The sequence below is a fragment of the Scyliorhinus torazame genome, chromosome 15 (genome assembly GCF_047496885.1).
Source record: "Scyliorhinus torazame isolate Kashiwa2021f chromosome 15, sScyTor2.1, whole genome shotgun sequence".
NCBI lineage: Eukaryota > Metazoa > Chordata > Chondrichthyes > Carcharhiniformes > Scyliorhinidae > Scyliorhinus > Scyliorhinus torazame.
Window position 1 is genome coordinate 184,218,196 of NC_092721.1, and position 16,517 is coordinate 184,234,712.

At 43.0% G+C, this 16,517-nt stretch overlaps 1 protein-coding gene across 13 annotated transcripts in view; it reads right to left on the reverse strand.

The window, feature by feature from the left end:
- herc2 (HECT and RLD domain containing E3 ubiquitin protein ligase 2) overlaps window positions 1-16,517 on the reverse strand; it is a 344,572-nt gene that overhangs the window by 246,947 nt on the left and 81,108 nt on the right. For all 13 annotated transcript variants that reach the window (XM_072477237.1, XM_072477227.1, XM_072477236.1 and 10 more), the window contains exons 11-16: window positions 15,020-15,171; window positions 12,722-12,879; window positions 11,797-11,910; window positions 9,442-9,693; window positions 5,349-5,542; window positions 3,529-3,729 (exon numbers count right to left, since the gene is read on the reverse strand). In XM_072477237.1, coding sequence (XP_072333338.1) covers window positions 3,529-3,729; window positions 5,349-5,542; window positions 9,442-9,693; window positions 11,797-11,910; window positions 12,722-12,879; window positions 15,020-15,171 — 1,071 coding nt within the window. The remainder of the gene's footprint in view (window positions 1-3,528; window positions 3,730-5,348; window positions 5,543-9,441; window positions 9,694-11,796; window positions 11,911-12,721; window positions 12,880-15,019; window positions 15,172-16,517) is intronic.

Consider the following 16,517-nt stretch of genomic DNA (forward strand, 5'->3'; position numbering starts at 1 on the left):
ATGCTGTGACCCCTCCCTAATTCAGAACGCCCCCGTCATTGGAAACAGCTTCCTGCATCTACCCTGTCTAGTCCTGTTACAATTTACTAGGTTTCTAGGAGGTTCCCCCCTCATTCTTCTGAACTCCAGTGGATATAATCCTAACCAACCAAATCTCTCTTCATACATCAGTCCCGCCATCCCAGCAATCAGCCTGGTGCTCATGCACTCTCTCCATAGCATGAATATCCTTCCTCAGAAAAGGAGACAAAAATAGCACACAATATTCCAGGTGTGGTCTCACCAAGGACCTGTAGGGCTGGTTTAGCTCAGTGGCTAGACAGCTGGTTTGTGATGCAAAACAAGGCTAGCAGTGCGGGTTCAATTCCCGTACCAGCTTACCCGAACAGGTGCCGGAATGTGGCGACTGGGGGCTTTTCACAGTAACTTCATTTGAAGCCTACTTGTGACAATAAGCAAATTTCATTTATTTCCATTTTCATTTCATTTCATAAAAAGGTTATTATTATGAAAACTGCAGCAAGATATCCCGGCTCCTGTACTTGAACCTTCTCGCTATGAAGGCCAACATACCATTTGCCTTCTTCACCGCCAACCGAACCTGCATGCTGACTTTCAGCAACTAGTGTACAAGGACATCCAGGACTCATTGTACATTCTCCTCTCCCAATTTAAAAAAAAAATAAATTTAGAGTAATCAATTCATTTTTTCCAATTAAGGGGCAATTTACCGTGGCCAATCCACCTAGCCTGCACATCTTTGGGTTGTGGGGACGAACCCACGCAAACACGGGGAGAACGTGCTAACTCCACACGGACAGAGACCCAGAGCTGGGGTCAAACCTGGGACCTCCGCGCCGGGAGGCTGCAGTGCTAACCACTGTGCCACCGTGCTGCCCTTCCCTCTCCCAATTTATAGCCATTCAGATAATAATACGCCTTTCAATTTTTGCTATCAAAGTGGATAATCTCACATTTATCCACATTATACTGCATCTGCCATTCATTTACCCACTCACTCAATTTGCCCAAATCATATTGAAACATCCTCCTCACAGCTCACCTTCCCACCCAGCTATGTGTCATCTGCAAATTTGGAGATATTACTTAGTTCCCTCACCAAATCATTAATATAAATTGTGAACAGCTGGGGTGCTAACACAATTCCCTGCGGTATGCCACTAGTCACTGCCTGCCACTTGGAAAAATATCCAATTATTCCTGTTCTTTGTTTTCGGTTTGCCAACCGGTTTTCCACCCACCTCAATACACTACTCCCAATCATGTCCACTTTCATTTTGCACGCTAATCTCTTATGCGGGACATTATCAAAAGTATTCTGGTGCCCAAATATTCGGGGCAGCACGGTAGCATTGTGGATAGCACAATTGCTTCACAGCTCCAGGGTCCCAGGTTCGATTCCGGCTTGGGTCACTGTCTGTGCGGAGTCTGCACATCCTCCCAGTATGTGCGTGGGTTTCCTCCGGGTGCTCCGGTTTCCTCCCACAGTCCAAAGATGTGTGGGTTAGGTGGATTGGCCATGATAAATTGCCCTTAGTGTCCAAAATTGCCCTTAGTGTTGGGTGGGGTTACTGGGTTATGGGGATAGGGTGGAGGTGTTGACCTTGGGTAGGGTGCTCTTTCCAAGAGCCAGTGCAGACTCGATGGGCCGAATGGCCTCCTTCTGCACTGTAAATTCTATGATAATCTATGAAATAAACCACATCCACTGGCTCCCCCTCATCAACTGTACTAGTTACATCATTGAAGAATTCCAGTAGATATGTCAAGCATGGTTTTTCTTTTTTAAATCCATGCTGACTTTGTCAGATCCAGCCACAGTTTTGTAAGTGCTCTGCTATTAAATCTTTTATAATGGACTCGAGCATTTTCTCCACCCATGATGTTAGGCTCAGTGCTCTGTAATTCCCAGTTTTCTCTCTCCCTTCTTTTTTAAATAGTGGAGTTACATTAGCTACCCTCCAATCCATAGAAACTGTTCCAGAGTCTATAGAATCTTGGAAGATAACCACCTTTTGTTGGAGAACAAGAACACTGCATCATCCCACAGGTTTTCAGGCTGTAAATGGGAGCCCGGCAGCAAGAAAAAGTCAAATTTTAGGATGGTTGGAACCTATCTAATTCACTTCCATTATGAAGTATGTTCGTCATTCACAATTTCACCCTTTGTGAGAATTCATGGGAAGATAACCCTGGCAGGACCTTACTGTATTGAAAATAAGGTGACAGGTTTCACGCCCTGACACAGGGAGCTGCTTTTTGGAGACAGAATGGCCCGGAGAGAGAGAGAGAGGAAAGCGCACAAGGAAGCCGGCAAGAAGAAAGATACGGCCCTTAAAGCATAAAAATGTTTATGTTAGCAACCAAGCAGGATGCTGGTGAGAGTTGGCTCCCTCATTGAAGAGAATGAAATGAAACAGACAGGACTTTTATTTATAATCTTTATTGTCACAAGTAGGCTAACATTAACACAGCAATGAAGTTACTGTGAAAGTCCCTAGTCTCCACATTCCAGCTCCTGTTCAGGGACATGGAGGGAGAATTCAGAATATCCAAATTACCTAACAGTGAGTCTTTCAGGACTTGTGGGAGGAAACCGGGATGCCCGGGGGAAACCCACGCAGACACGGGGAGAACGTGCAGACTCTGGACAGGCAGTGACCCAAGCCGGGAATAGAACCTGGGGCCCTGGTGCTGTGCAGCAACACTGTTATCACCGTGCTACCATGCTGCTTTTGGAAATTTAATGGAACAAGGGGGAAATCAAGATATGTCTCGCTGGTGAAAGTCAGTTCGGAGATACTCAGGCTGAATTAAGTGATTTTATTATTAATAATAATAATAAGCTCTTATTGCCATAAGTATGAAGTTACTGTGAAAAGCCCCTAGTCGCCACATTCGGGTAAGCTGGTACGGGAATTGAACCTGCGCTGCTGGCCTTGTTCTGCATCACAAACCAGCTGTTTAGCCCACTGAGCTAAACCAGCCCATGGATTTTCAAAGGACGCAGGAAGATTTAACCTGACGTTGCAGGGAGACAGCATCCTGCTCGGAGTAATTTGGGTCTTGGAACTCAACTATTAATTCTACATATTGGCTAGAAGCTTAGCACAAAATAAAATCCGTTAGGACACATATTTTGATTGCTTTAGTTAGGCAATGCCAAAGTGCCTTTTCTTTAGTTTGGTTTATAAGTTGTCTGTTAAGTAATACTTAGACCATTTTGATTTTAGTTTGTTTACTACAGTCAAAGTCTTAAAACACAAAATCTTGTCCTGTATTTCTTTCCCTCAGTCACTGGGAAATTCACCTATTTTTCAAAGAAGATTACTAGTCTCGACATGGATCGTAATATCATTTAATATTTTAAAACATTCAGATTTCGCAACTGAATTAAACAATTTTTTTTTCCAGAGCAATTTCAGTCTTAATGACCTATCCTGTTATCATTAGTAAGAGGCGAACTGAAACACACAACGCTTGATTTAGCTGCAGACATCCCATTACCTGAAGTCGGAGTAGGTTGAGTGTTGCTACGGCCATACATTCTTTCTCCTGTGGTGGAGGCCAATCCAAACTGCCATCCATTCCTTCGCATACTTGCCGCAACAGCAAATCCAGTTGCTCAAAAGTCATCTGGCAAACATCCACCACAAAGGGTACACGAAGGCCAATTGACCATTCCGAACATGATGACCAAGCAAAGCTCTAAAGCAACAGAAAGTGATTTTAATACACAAAGCCAAATTGTGCAGCTGTAATGCTGTTATTTTTATTTTAATGACAGATAAACTAGAATTAATTCTTACAACTCAAAACTTAAGATCCTAAAATAATCAAAATACCATGGATGCTGGATTCCAGAACATAAACAGAGAACGCAGAAAAAGCTCAGCAGGTCAGTCAGCATCTGCAAGGAGAGACAATACAGCCAATGTTTCAAGTCCATCCTCGAAATGTTGGCTCGGTTTTCTCTCCCTACAGGTGTTGCCAGATCTGCTGAGTTTTCCCACATCTAGTTTCAAAATTCAAACCGCTCTTGGCTCTCTCGTCGAGCAAATCCAGATTAGTCAGTGACATGCAGACCAGGAAGGTACCAGGCTACATTCCCTGATGAAAAACAAACTACAAGCCACTGCATGATCTGTGAGTTGGAGAGTGTTGAAACATCTGCCAATGCTGCTAATCATTTGGCACCTAATGAGTTTAGGGTCTGCACATCAGCTGACAAAAAGCTGGGCTCAGATGTTCGCTATGATATCCTGGCATTCACCAAGGAAAGATGGCACGAGAATGATGCGCACTAGGACAATGCCTGGGAAATGTAACCTATCTAAGTGTAACTCAAAATGTCAAAACCTTAAAAAGGAAGTCATTGTTAAGAGAATATTTTTTTTTAATGATAATTAACATACATTTACATTTTTACTCAATTTCAATGAAGAATTATTACCAAAACAAAACCCTTAACAAAGACTGGCCTCAAATCCTATTAAAATCAATTCAAACAAATGCAAGTATTCCATTTTATTTTCGGGGAATAAATAAATTGAACCTCGACAGGTTTGAGATTGCCACTAACTCTTCCATCAAGGGTCACAGGCTCAAGCGTATATAAAAAAAGCACAGATGGATTAGGTTCAAATACAGCACACAGAAAGTGGTGAACAGATAGAACAGATAGGAAGTGTGGAAACAAATCAGGACGAATTGCTTAAATATTTCAGAGCGTGGTCAATTGAATGTTTTGTTTTGCTCTTTGGAACCAGCCTTGAAAGGTTCTTGAAAACTTCATAGAAACCAAATTTGCACAGCCCTTGCATTGAATAGCCAATGAAGGTTGGAGCCCATCCTTTCTCCAAGGCCACAAATACCATCTTCTTTCACAGCGATAGAAAACCCTTTGAAGATGCTCTGGTATTTTCCAGAATCCACCTTAATGGGACCAGATCCAAGGGCACAACAGCAGTTTTGCCAAGACATTTCATTTGCTTGGATATCTACCCATATCAAGTACATTTGGAAGAATGACTGATGACTGATATTATTCATCTCCTCAAATTGATCCCACCATGACCGCTAAGAAACCTGTAGCTATCAGCGCTACATCCTTGAATTATGTAGCTCAAAATATTATCTCCAAACACAATTTTATTAACGATACTGATGGGTGCATTTTCCCCCCACAGTTCAAGTGAATTCTACATGAAAATGTCTTGCTCTCACCAGTACGGAGATCCTATTGCCAATATAAAAAAGGGTGGAATTGAAATTTTCTTTAAGGAAATCAGGGACATGTGTATATTTGAAATTCAATAACATCTTACCTGAGCAGCCCCACAAGCAATACCAACGATGTGCTTTGTATCCAGACCTGGCAGTGCAGATGGTTCAGGTTTAGTTATCCTCAGAGTATCAAAATGCTGACACTGATCATTGCTGCCCCAACTATGAATTTCACCATCTTCAGTCAGTACCATGCAGTGTGTGGAACCAACAGCTACATCAACTACTTTTTTACCTGCAATTAAACAAAATAACCCAGAAAACAAATTGCTTAGCATCTGAGGAGGGCCTACATATATCCAAATACTTTCAAATGGAGTAGAAATAAATCATAATAAGCATACATGTTAAAACCCTGAAAGGGGGGGGGGCAGCAAAGGTACGCAAAAAAAACCGAAAGGGTCAAAGCCACAGGAGATTGGTCCAGGGGCAAGTTGAAGCCCAAACTAAACTAAAATAGACACCTCTAAATACGTACTCTGGTCATAGTGGGGATTGTGTTAGGATATTGCTGTAAAACATTTTGTCTGTCCCGAGTTGCCCTTTTTATCCCTGCCCTGCTGCCTGCCTTTATCTACATTCTTCTGGTTAGCTGTGACAACCTTACTGTGGTGTTTGGGATTTCTGTTAAACTACAGATTTTAAACAAAGCTGGAACCCCTCCCCCAGTCCTGATTGGCCAGCTCAAGACATCCCCTTTAGGTTCTGTGGCAGAACCTATGATGTGGTTTTGATAGACTTGGCATGCAGCCAAATCGGTGTATATAGGATTCTCAGCCAGCTCCTGTCGTTTCCTGTGGTTGGTGAAGCCGGTCAGAAAATTTCAGGAAAGAAGGCAGGCCTTCTGGACAGTTCCATCTTTCGTTCGGTTATGTGAAGAAAGCCAGCTAGTAGGGGCCTTCAAGAATCTCCACCTCCTCTCTCTCACTGCCAGATTTTAAGAGGCATTCTAGTCAAATACATGAAGACTTTCTTGATTGAAGGGACACAGACGGCCATCAGAACTAGGAAAGAGATTTTGAATGTGAAAGTACAACCTGTTTTCCCACAGGTCAGTAAACTTCCAATGGCACGAGTCAGGGGCTGGGAAGAGCTCAAGATTGAAGTTTAAACTGAGAATATTCCTCAAAGTATGGCCTATGTTCCTGTGCTAAGTTCAGACATTTCAGACAACAAAAATAAACCCTGTGTTCACTCAGGAAGGTTGTAATAATATCTGAAAAGCAAAAGCTCCATCTAGTGGTAGAAAGAAAAAAGTGCAGCAATCTGAGCATCTTGTGTACAGCACCATCTGGTGGCCGGTGATGAGAATTGCACTGATCTGAACACCCTTCAATCCGTTTTTTTCACCCCCACCAACCCTTACTTTGTGTCTGCCTTGTGTGTCTGTGTAGAGGATGAGAGGGGGTTTGGTGATTAGATAGACCATTGTTCTGTTATTTCTTTATTTATATTAATCTTTTCCTCTTTTTATTAATAAACGGTGTGTTAATGTTTTACTTCTAAATCTGGGGGGCGATTCTCCGAACCGCACACCGGGCCGGAGAATCGCCGCAACCGCGCCACGACGTCGGCGCAAGATTTTCCGAGATGCGGAGAATCGGCGCCATTTGCGCCGGCGGGTTTGACGTGGCGTCGACCGCGGGGCCGCCGATTCTCCGGCCCGAATGGGCCGAGCAACCGCGCGGATACGACAAGAGTCCCGCCGGTGCCGTTCACCCCTGGTCGCTACTGGCGGGAACTCTGCGCGAAGGGCCGGGGGGCGACCTGTGGGGCGGGGAAAAGTGATCCTTCGCCGGGGGGGGGGGGGGGGGGGCCTCAGATGGTGTCTGGCCCGCGATCGGGGCCCACCAATCGGCGGGCCGGACTCTTTCTCCTCCCCCCCCCGGGCCTACATTGTTCCGCGGCCGGCCCCTGAACACTGACGCCATGTTGAGTCGGGGCCGCGGGTTGGCGCGGCACCCATTTGACGCCGGGAAGGGAGGTTGGAGCGGCGTGAACCGCTCCAGCGCCATGCTGGCCCCCTGTTGGGGACCAGAATCGGTCGTACCCGGGCCCAGTTCGTGCCGTCGTGAAACGCGACGGCGTTCACGACGGCGCGAACACTTGGGCCTCCATTTTGGAGAATAGCCCCCCTGGTGTCTGTAACTCATTGGAGTAGTCAAAGGTTAAATATATTGGTTAATTCACTTATGAAGGGACTCAGGGGCTGTGCCGTTGGAATTGACTGCGCACTCGCCCAGAGTGCCTTAACAATTGTAACATATGTATGTCGACTTAATGGGGACCATGGCCACAGCGGAGGAAAGACAATTGCTTGTAAAAATATATGCTGATTTCTGTCTGTCTTTCTCTATTTTGTTTTGGCACGGTTTTGCAATATGTAACTAACTTATGAATTGTGAAATACAAGATGTGAAAACCCAATAAAAACACTTGTTTAAAGAAAAAGCCCATACAATGTGCTTAGTGTAGGTCTCAAAGTGAGTTACCCTCCAGTGCCCAATGAGTAAAAAGAAATTATTTATTCATTGGATGTGGGCATCAAGGCCAGCATTTTTTGTCCATCCCTAATTGTCCTTGAACTTAGACTTCTTAGGCCATTTTAGATAAATGATAATGATAATCACTTATCGTCACAAGTAGGCTTCTAATGAAGTTACTGTGAAAAGCCCCTAGTCGCCACATTCCAGCACCTGTTCGGGGAGGCTGGTACAGGAATTGAACCGTGCTGCTGGTCTGCCTCAGTCTGCTTTCAAAACCAGCGATTTAGCCCTGTGCTAAACCAGAGTCACATTGCTGTGGTCTGGAGTCACTTGTAGGCCAGCAGATTTCCTTCCCTAAATAGCATTAGTGAACCAGATGTGCTTTTACGACAATCGATGATAGTTTCAGATTACCATCACTGAGACGGCCTTTATATTCCAGATTACCATCACCGAGATGACCTTTATATTCCAGGTTTATTAATTGAATTCAAATTTCACCAGCTGCTAGGTGAGATTTGAATCAGAAACTGTTGTCTGACTAAATGTTTACAAGTAACTGTATTTATACAGGTTGAGTACTCGCCCACAAATAACTGAATCAATGCTACATTTTCCGGGGCCAGAGTTTTCTGCCTCCGCCATGACACAGGACATGTGGGCTAGCCAAAAGTCCACTGACTTTCAGCAGGACCAGAAGATCCCGGCGGCGGGCGGTGCAGGAAAATCCCACTCCGATCTCTTACTAAACTGTGCAAGTGGAGTACGAAATGGGCTCAGCAGAAACTATGCTGAACAAATGTTCCAAATCAAACCACGCCAAGGTTTATAGACAAACAAGTTATGCACTAGGTATTTTGCAAAAACTGCACGGCGTTTGCACATTCTCAGTGTCTGAGTGGATTTCTCCGGGTGCTCCAGTTTCCTCCCTCAGTCCAAAGATGTGGTTAGGTGGATTGGCCATTCTAAATTATCTCTGGTGTCCAAAACGATGTGCAGGTTAGGTGGGGTTTCAGGGATAAGGTGGGCCTAGGTAGGGTGCTCTTTCGGAGGGTCAGTGCAGACTTGATGGGCCAAATGACCTCCTTGTGCAATGTAGGGATTTTATGTAGCAATCATCAATTCAAAAACATGAGAGATTGCTTACAATTGATCTACACAACATTCCTTCACCTGTGCTGGGTCCAAGCTCATGCACATGGGGGCCAAAGAGCTAACAAGTTATGATTGATGTGCATGCTTCTCTATCAATTAGGAAAATATACCATGTAATGTGGAACTAAGTTCTATAATTAAGAATGTCCCCTCTAGCTTAATGCCTGGTCTACAAATGTCAATAAAATAAACAACCGGATAATGTATTTGGCTTTGAGGGATGCATATTGAATAGAAAAACAGGAGAACATCCCTGCTCTTCTTCAAATGGTGCCATCAGGATCATTTATAATTTTATATTCGTCTGAGAAGGAAGAATGGGATTTACGCCGGTCATCTTACCAACATTGACAGACGTTTCCCTTCCATCCTCCCCCGTCTGTTGAACATCAGCTAAAGCTGGATTCAGCAAATTAACATTGCTATGTGAACACTTTTTTTCTGGATGCAAAGGCTTTCAGCACCAGATGAGGTGAAGCTAGACAGTACTAACCCTGAAGACACTCCAATAATTTAGGATATCGCACATGTTCTTCAGTTCCATGTCCAAGTCTTTGGGTATCACCCTTTCCCCAGGTGTAAATCTGTCCATCTTTTGTAATTGCAACTGAAAACTGGCTGCCACAGCGCACTTTTATAATATCAAGGTCTTGAAGCTTCTCGATCAACTTAGGGGTTTTACAGCCATCACTGCCACCTCTGCCCAATTTCCCATAGTCGCCATCTCCCCAGGACCATACTTGACCTGCACCAAAATTAAAAGCACACATTAAGCTCACATGCCTTCCTTCCTCTTAAAAGTTGTTCAAGAATCAAACAGTAAAAGAAATTCAAAGTAAAATGCTATTATATAATAACAGCACCGAAATGGAGTACATAATAACACTTGCAGGAGATACGCCGCAGTATCAAATGTTTCCTTATCAGATGTAGCTGCTCCCTCCCATTTGCCAAAAGTGCAGATGAAACAGAAGAAATCAATTACATAGTAATAGATCATACCATTAAAAAAAGTACCCTTTCAGACAACCAACAAACCTTTTTTTTTTTTTATAAATTAATTCAGCACACTGCCTCCAAATTAGAAGTGTTTTCCGCAACCAGTGTACATAATGCACAAGCATAACCAGTAGATCAACATAGTTATTTTTTTATTTGTTCATTCATGTGATGTGGGCGTCGCTGGCGAGGCCAGCATTTACTGCCCATCCCTAACTGCCCTTGAGCTGGTATGAGCCGTCTGCTTGAATCACTGCAGTCCATATGGTGTAGGTACATTCACAGTGCTGTTAGGAAGGGTGTCTCAGGATTTCTATCCAGCGGTATTAAAGGATGGTGCAATAATTCCAAGTTAGGATGCTGTGTGGCTTGAGGGGAACTTGCAGGTGGTGGTGTTTCCATGCATCTGCTGCCCTTGTCCTTCTAAGTGGTAGAAGCTGTGGGATTGCAAGATTCTATTCAAGGAGCCGTGATGAGTTGCTGCAGTGCACCCTGTAGATGGTACACATTGTGGCCACTGTGCACCGGCGACAGAGGGAGTGAATGTTTAAGGTGGTGGAGGGTTGCTCATCAAGTAGTTGTTTTGTTATGGATGGTGTCGAGCTTCTTGCGTGTTGTTGGAGCTGCACTCATCGAGGCAAGTGGAGTATTCCAACACCTTCCTGATTTGCCACAGCATACCTCGACTCTTCATCTGCTCTGCTCGTCATAGTATTTCAATGGTTGGTCTAGTTCAGTTTCTGGTCAATGGCAACCCCTAGGTTGTTGATAGTAGGGGATTTAGCAATGGTAGCCCCATTGAATGTCAAAGGGAGATGGTGAGATTTTCCCTTGTTGGAGATGGTCATTGCCTGACACAAAGTATTACTTGCCACTTACCAGTTCAACCCTGAAAGTTGTCCAGGTCTTGCTGCACGTGGACCCAGACTGTTTCAGTATATTGCCTCATGAAGCACCACTCTAAATAGGCCTACTCGAGGCTCAAATTACAAAAGTAACCTTTTAATTTATGTTTTTTTGTAAATTCATTAATGGAGTGTGGCAAGACCAGCATTTATTGATCATCTGTTGAGAATTTTCCTTGAGAAAATCATGGCAACTAAGTGGCTAACTGGCCATTTCAAAGGGCAGTTGTTGCTTTTGGTCTGGAGTCATATATAGGCCACCCCAAGACCAGGGAAGCATGGTGATTTCCTTCCCCAAAGACCATGAGTGAACTTGAACTGGTAGCATTCCAGATTTATTTAAATGACTTAATTTAAACTCCCCATCTGCCACGATGGAATGTGAACCTGGAATATTAGTCCTGACCCCTAGATTCCTAGTCCAGTAACAAAAAAATCTGAAGGCGAGACGTTCTTCCTTATTTCTTGCCCTTTTCAACTGTTGGCCATCCTGCATTTTACACTACTTTGAAGCAAGATGGCAGACAAGCCACCTGATTCCATGCCTCGCCGAATATCACCACAAAACAGAACAAATCGCAAATCCTTCTCTCAATGATACATTTCATATCACCAAACAAGTTAACCATTAAGACATTCTCCTCCTCGTTTGTACAGGTTTAAGCTGGGGCATCCAAGATCATACAACATTCAGCCTATCTTTTTCAGAAACCAATGATCCTGCAACAGCATCATTTTTTAAAAAAAAAATTTCAATCTTTTGGTTTCCGACTACCATAGTCAGGAGGCCATTCCAATTAGTCACTCCCTCCATGGAAAAGTGCTTCAATCATGATATGAGCCTTGAATTTGCCTTTTAACACTTGCCTCTCTGCCCCACAGGCTTTTGTGCTACAGTTGTAGTTTTACTTCAACAGTACTGCAAATTATTTTGCATTATTTACCATTCTCAGCCACAGCTAGTGTCTGGGCATCCCCACTGCCACAAGCAACATCAATAATTTTCAACGCTTTCAATCCAGTCACCAGTAGTGGTGTAGTCTGATCTTCACTGGAACCTGGGAAGACACAAATAGTCAAGATTAAGTTTAAAAAATTGAACACTTACATGCTTTGGGGGGTTTCTAGTAACAGCTGAAATTACAAAAAAAAAATGGGAGGTCAGGTTAAAAATAACACTTTTTTTTTTAAATGAGGGAGATTTTTCTTGTTCACCAAGTGTAGCAAAAGCCATAAACTTATTTATAAGCATTTTTATAGAGCATCTTTCCAAATTTGTTAAATACAATGCAAACATTTCAATCGACTCGGTTTACGTTGTTAAAGAAATAAAAACTGAGAATCATGTAAAACCCTTCCTTATTTTTTTCCAGAGGTTGTCTTAAACGCAAAAGTGAAGATCTGAGATTTTCATCAGATGTTACTTCCCGCAAAATCAAACACATTTACAAAAAGTATTTACAAAACTGTCACAAACAGTCGACAGGAAATTTTCCCCATGATTATCAGCCTTCTGAGGCGTATCACACGACAAAGGGACTTACAGAAATCTGAAATATTGACAGATCCAACTGTCGGCCTTACTCACAGCTTATAGAACATAAAAAGAATCAAGTCTTCATAAATATTTACTCCTCTGTCAAGTAAAGACAGCTTATCTCGAGATATCCCCTGTCGGACAAAATTATCAGACATTTACAAATTCCAAATCAAATTTCTGTTTTGGATAATTACATTGTAACGTATTTGGCAAAGTACTGTGCAAACCAGAATACTGTATTTTGCAATATCCAAGATCTAAAAGGGGAAATATGTTTCATATCTGTCAAAATTTAGAAAGAATTTCCATCTGACAAATTGCATCCATACCATGTCCAAGTCGACCATAATTTCCTCTTCCCCATGTATACAGTTCTCCTTCTGAGGTTATAGCTGCACTGTAGGTGCTTCCACACGCTATATGAACAACATGTTTTCCCACTTGCTTCCCTGACAAGGCAGCTACCATTTTTGGCTCTTCAAGGGAGCTGTTGAAAGCACACAAAAATATAATAAAACAAAATTCACTTTATTCAACCTTCTGCAAAAGTTATTTCGCAAATATAGATTATGACTATTCACAACGTTTTTAAATAAATGTGGTTCGTTAGTGTCACGTCAATTAGCATAGCAGACCACACCAAATATGCAGACCCCTCAGTGAAAGTTTTTAAAAAGTATAAAAAAGTGCAACTTGGCAAATCAATTTCCCGTATAATTTTATGTTCTAGGACATAACTAAATATCAAATTTAATCTAACGGAAAAACGTCAGCTCACGACCAAAGTTTAATTTTCGACTTTTTGTTCTAACACCTTCTTATATTGACAAATCTGCAAGGACATTAGCTAGCATTTGAACATTTTAAAGATTTGAAATCCGGCTATACAGATAAAACTGTTCACTCTCTCTCTGGAGTACAATACATTTTTAAGACTACATGGAGTCACATACAATCCCTGTCGTAATTTAATTCTGTCACAACATGCCAACAGTAGGTAGGGCTTCCAATTTATCTCAAGTTTAAAGAGGAAGAGGCTATACTTCATTCAAATTGACATCAATCATCAGTCTATCATTGACAGAAATTTAAAAATAGAATATCAGGTTCTGGACCAGGCCAGGAAAAGATACAATATCTCACTGATTACATCATTATGGTTTGTTAATGCGTTTAGATTGCGCAAATCAAATTGCCATTGAGAAGGAATTCCTGGAGTGTATACAGGATTGTTTTCTGGACCAATATGTTGAAGAACCAGCTAGAGAACAGGCCATCCTAGACAGGGTACTGTGTAATGAGAAATAAATAATTGCAATCTAATTATGTGAGGCCTTTTGGAGATGAGCGACCATAACATGATAAGAATTCTTCATCAAGACGGAGAATGGCTGGGGGTCCCCATGCAAGGATTGCACCGGAAGTGCCCAGGAAGTTCAAACTTCCAATAGGCAGTTACCCCACACTGGGAACCATACAATAAGCCGATTTAAAGCAAAAGCTTTGGATAGTTCCAACTCTCTGAGCAGTATAGTTACTTAGGAAAGGTTAGAAGAATTAAAACTACTTCCAACCCCTGGGCACCCATAATACTGGCGCACCTTCCCTTCCCGACAGCCCGCCTGCTGCCACCCTCACAATCTATCGCTACTCTCCCATTTAATTCCACCCCCCCCGACTCACCAGTTACACTCCCAACACCCTCCCCCCCGACCGGCCACCCAACACCAGCGCCACCCCCCCCCCCCCCCCCCCTCCCATTGACTTCCGACTGGCGTCTCCCAATCCACCCCCATTGAACCCGCTTACCATGCACACTTCACCTTCTCCCAATGTGACTGAGCAATTGAACTTACCTACTTTATGACAGGTACTGCTGCAACAAAGGAGTGGTTTCATTTCCCTCAGCACTGCAGCACTCGACTGAGAGAATTACTGAACAGCTGCACTGCACTTTTCTCACACTGCCTGGGCCGAATGTCGGATAAGAAAGGTGCGGCTACATGCTAGAGTGCAAGTAAAAAGGAGTGGAATGGCAACCCAACTGTCATTCCAATACTCTGATGTTTTGGCCTAATCTTAACTCTTTGCCGAGTATTAAATGTACAAATTAAACTTATTGGGATTCTCCATTGGCTGATGGCAGAATCGCGAAACGAGATTGGGCAGAGAATAGGTTCTGACGCTAAAACTCGCGGCGGGCACCAATTCGATGCCAAATCACTATTCTCGATCGCCTCGACAGCGGCGTTCAAAAGCACAAAAACGTTCCAATTATGGCACTAATTGGGATCAAATTGGCAATATCAGAGGACACAGAATTGATGGCAATGAAAATAGAAAGATGTCTCTAATACAATAAAAAGAAACTGCAGCTGATGCATACTGTTGGCATTGAGTAGAAGGTGTTTAATTTTGCACCTTGTGCTGTGGTTGGCACTGAGTTCGCAAACATATTAAGAGTAACACTGCCTGGCATGTGCATGTTCAAATTGGCGAGCACACAAATTCACACTAATGAATATCATCAAACAATTATTTGAGGTCTTTTCAACTTCTTTCACAACACCTATTGAGTTATTCACTGCAGTTGTACCACAGTAATTGAAAGGTTTTCCAATACATACACAGTATCCCCATGGCCAAGTCTTCCACCATCACCACAGCCCCAAGAGAAAACCTCCCCAGCTGTAGACAAAGCCAGAAAATGTTGACCATCTGGATGTGCTGCAATTTTCACAATGTTCCGTGAAGCAAGTCCTTGAACCAACTGAGGTGCCTGTTTAAACAAAAGAAAAATTATGACCATTTCAGCAACTCTTAAGCATAATCTAAACAAGTCTATTCCTGAAGCAAGCGAAACTCGTGTATTTTTAAAAACCAAACCAAACCCAAATAAGCCCATCGGTTTACGATAGGGTAAAGCTGGAAGGATATCAAAATTATAAAAGATTATTAAAAAACATAGATTTATTAAGAATGGCAACAAAAATCAAAATCATTCCAAGTTTAATGGGGACAGAAAAATGAGAGAAATGTTAGGGCGGTGGTGGGAAACTTGCAGCCCGTGTTCCAAGTGCGGCCCACAATGCATTTTGTTGACCTCAAATACACTGTCAGGGGGTCGACTGAAGGGGATGTACCGAAGACGGTGGCCGCTTATATTGATTTCAGAGAGTTGGTCACTGTTAGCTGCTCGAGGGGAAGCGGCTCAGAGATGGTTCACTCGACTGATTCCTGGGATGAAGGGGTTGCCTTATGAGGAAACGTTGAGCAGGCTGAACTTATACTCATTTGAGTTTAGAAGAAAGAGAGGTAATCTTATTGAAACATAAAAGGTTCTTAGGGGGCTTGACACAGTAGACGCTGAGAGGATGTTTTCCCTTGTGGGGATTTAAGAACTAGGGGATACAGTTTATAAATGAGGGGTTCAAGATGAAGATGAAGAGTAATTTCTTTTCTTCCACAGAGAGCTCTGGAGGTTGGGTCATGAACACATTCAAGCGAAGGCAAGGGGTCCCTATCCTGGTTCTGGGAGGAAGGGGAATGAGTGAGAGCAGAGGTGCGGGAGATGAGTCAGACATGGTTCAGAGCCCTGGCAACCACAGTGGATGGGAAACCATGATTAAGGAAGAATGAAGACATATCAGCAGCATGGTATTGGAAAATGACATCAACGGAACTGATGCGATGGAGGCGAAGGAACTAGGAGATGGGATGGAGTCCTTGTGAAGAGTTGTAGTCAAGGTAGCTGTGGGAGTCAGCGGGTTTGTAATGGACACTAGTGGACATTCTATCCCCAGAAATTGAAATAGAAAGGTCAAGGAAAGGAAGAGGAGTGTCAGAGCTGAACCATGTAAAGATGATAGAGGGGTGGAAATTGGAAGCAAAATGAATAAAAATGTTCCAGGTCCAGACAGGAACATGAAGCTGCACCGAAACAGTCGCCAATGTACCGAAAAAAAGAGTTGTGGGATAGAGCCAGAGTAGGACTGGAACAAGGAATGCTTCACATACCCCATAAAGAGACAGGCAAAACTGGGACCCATTCAGGTACCCATAGCTACACTTTTGGTTTGGAGCAAATGAGACATGTTAAAGGGGAAATTGTTCAGTGAGAGGACA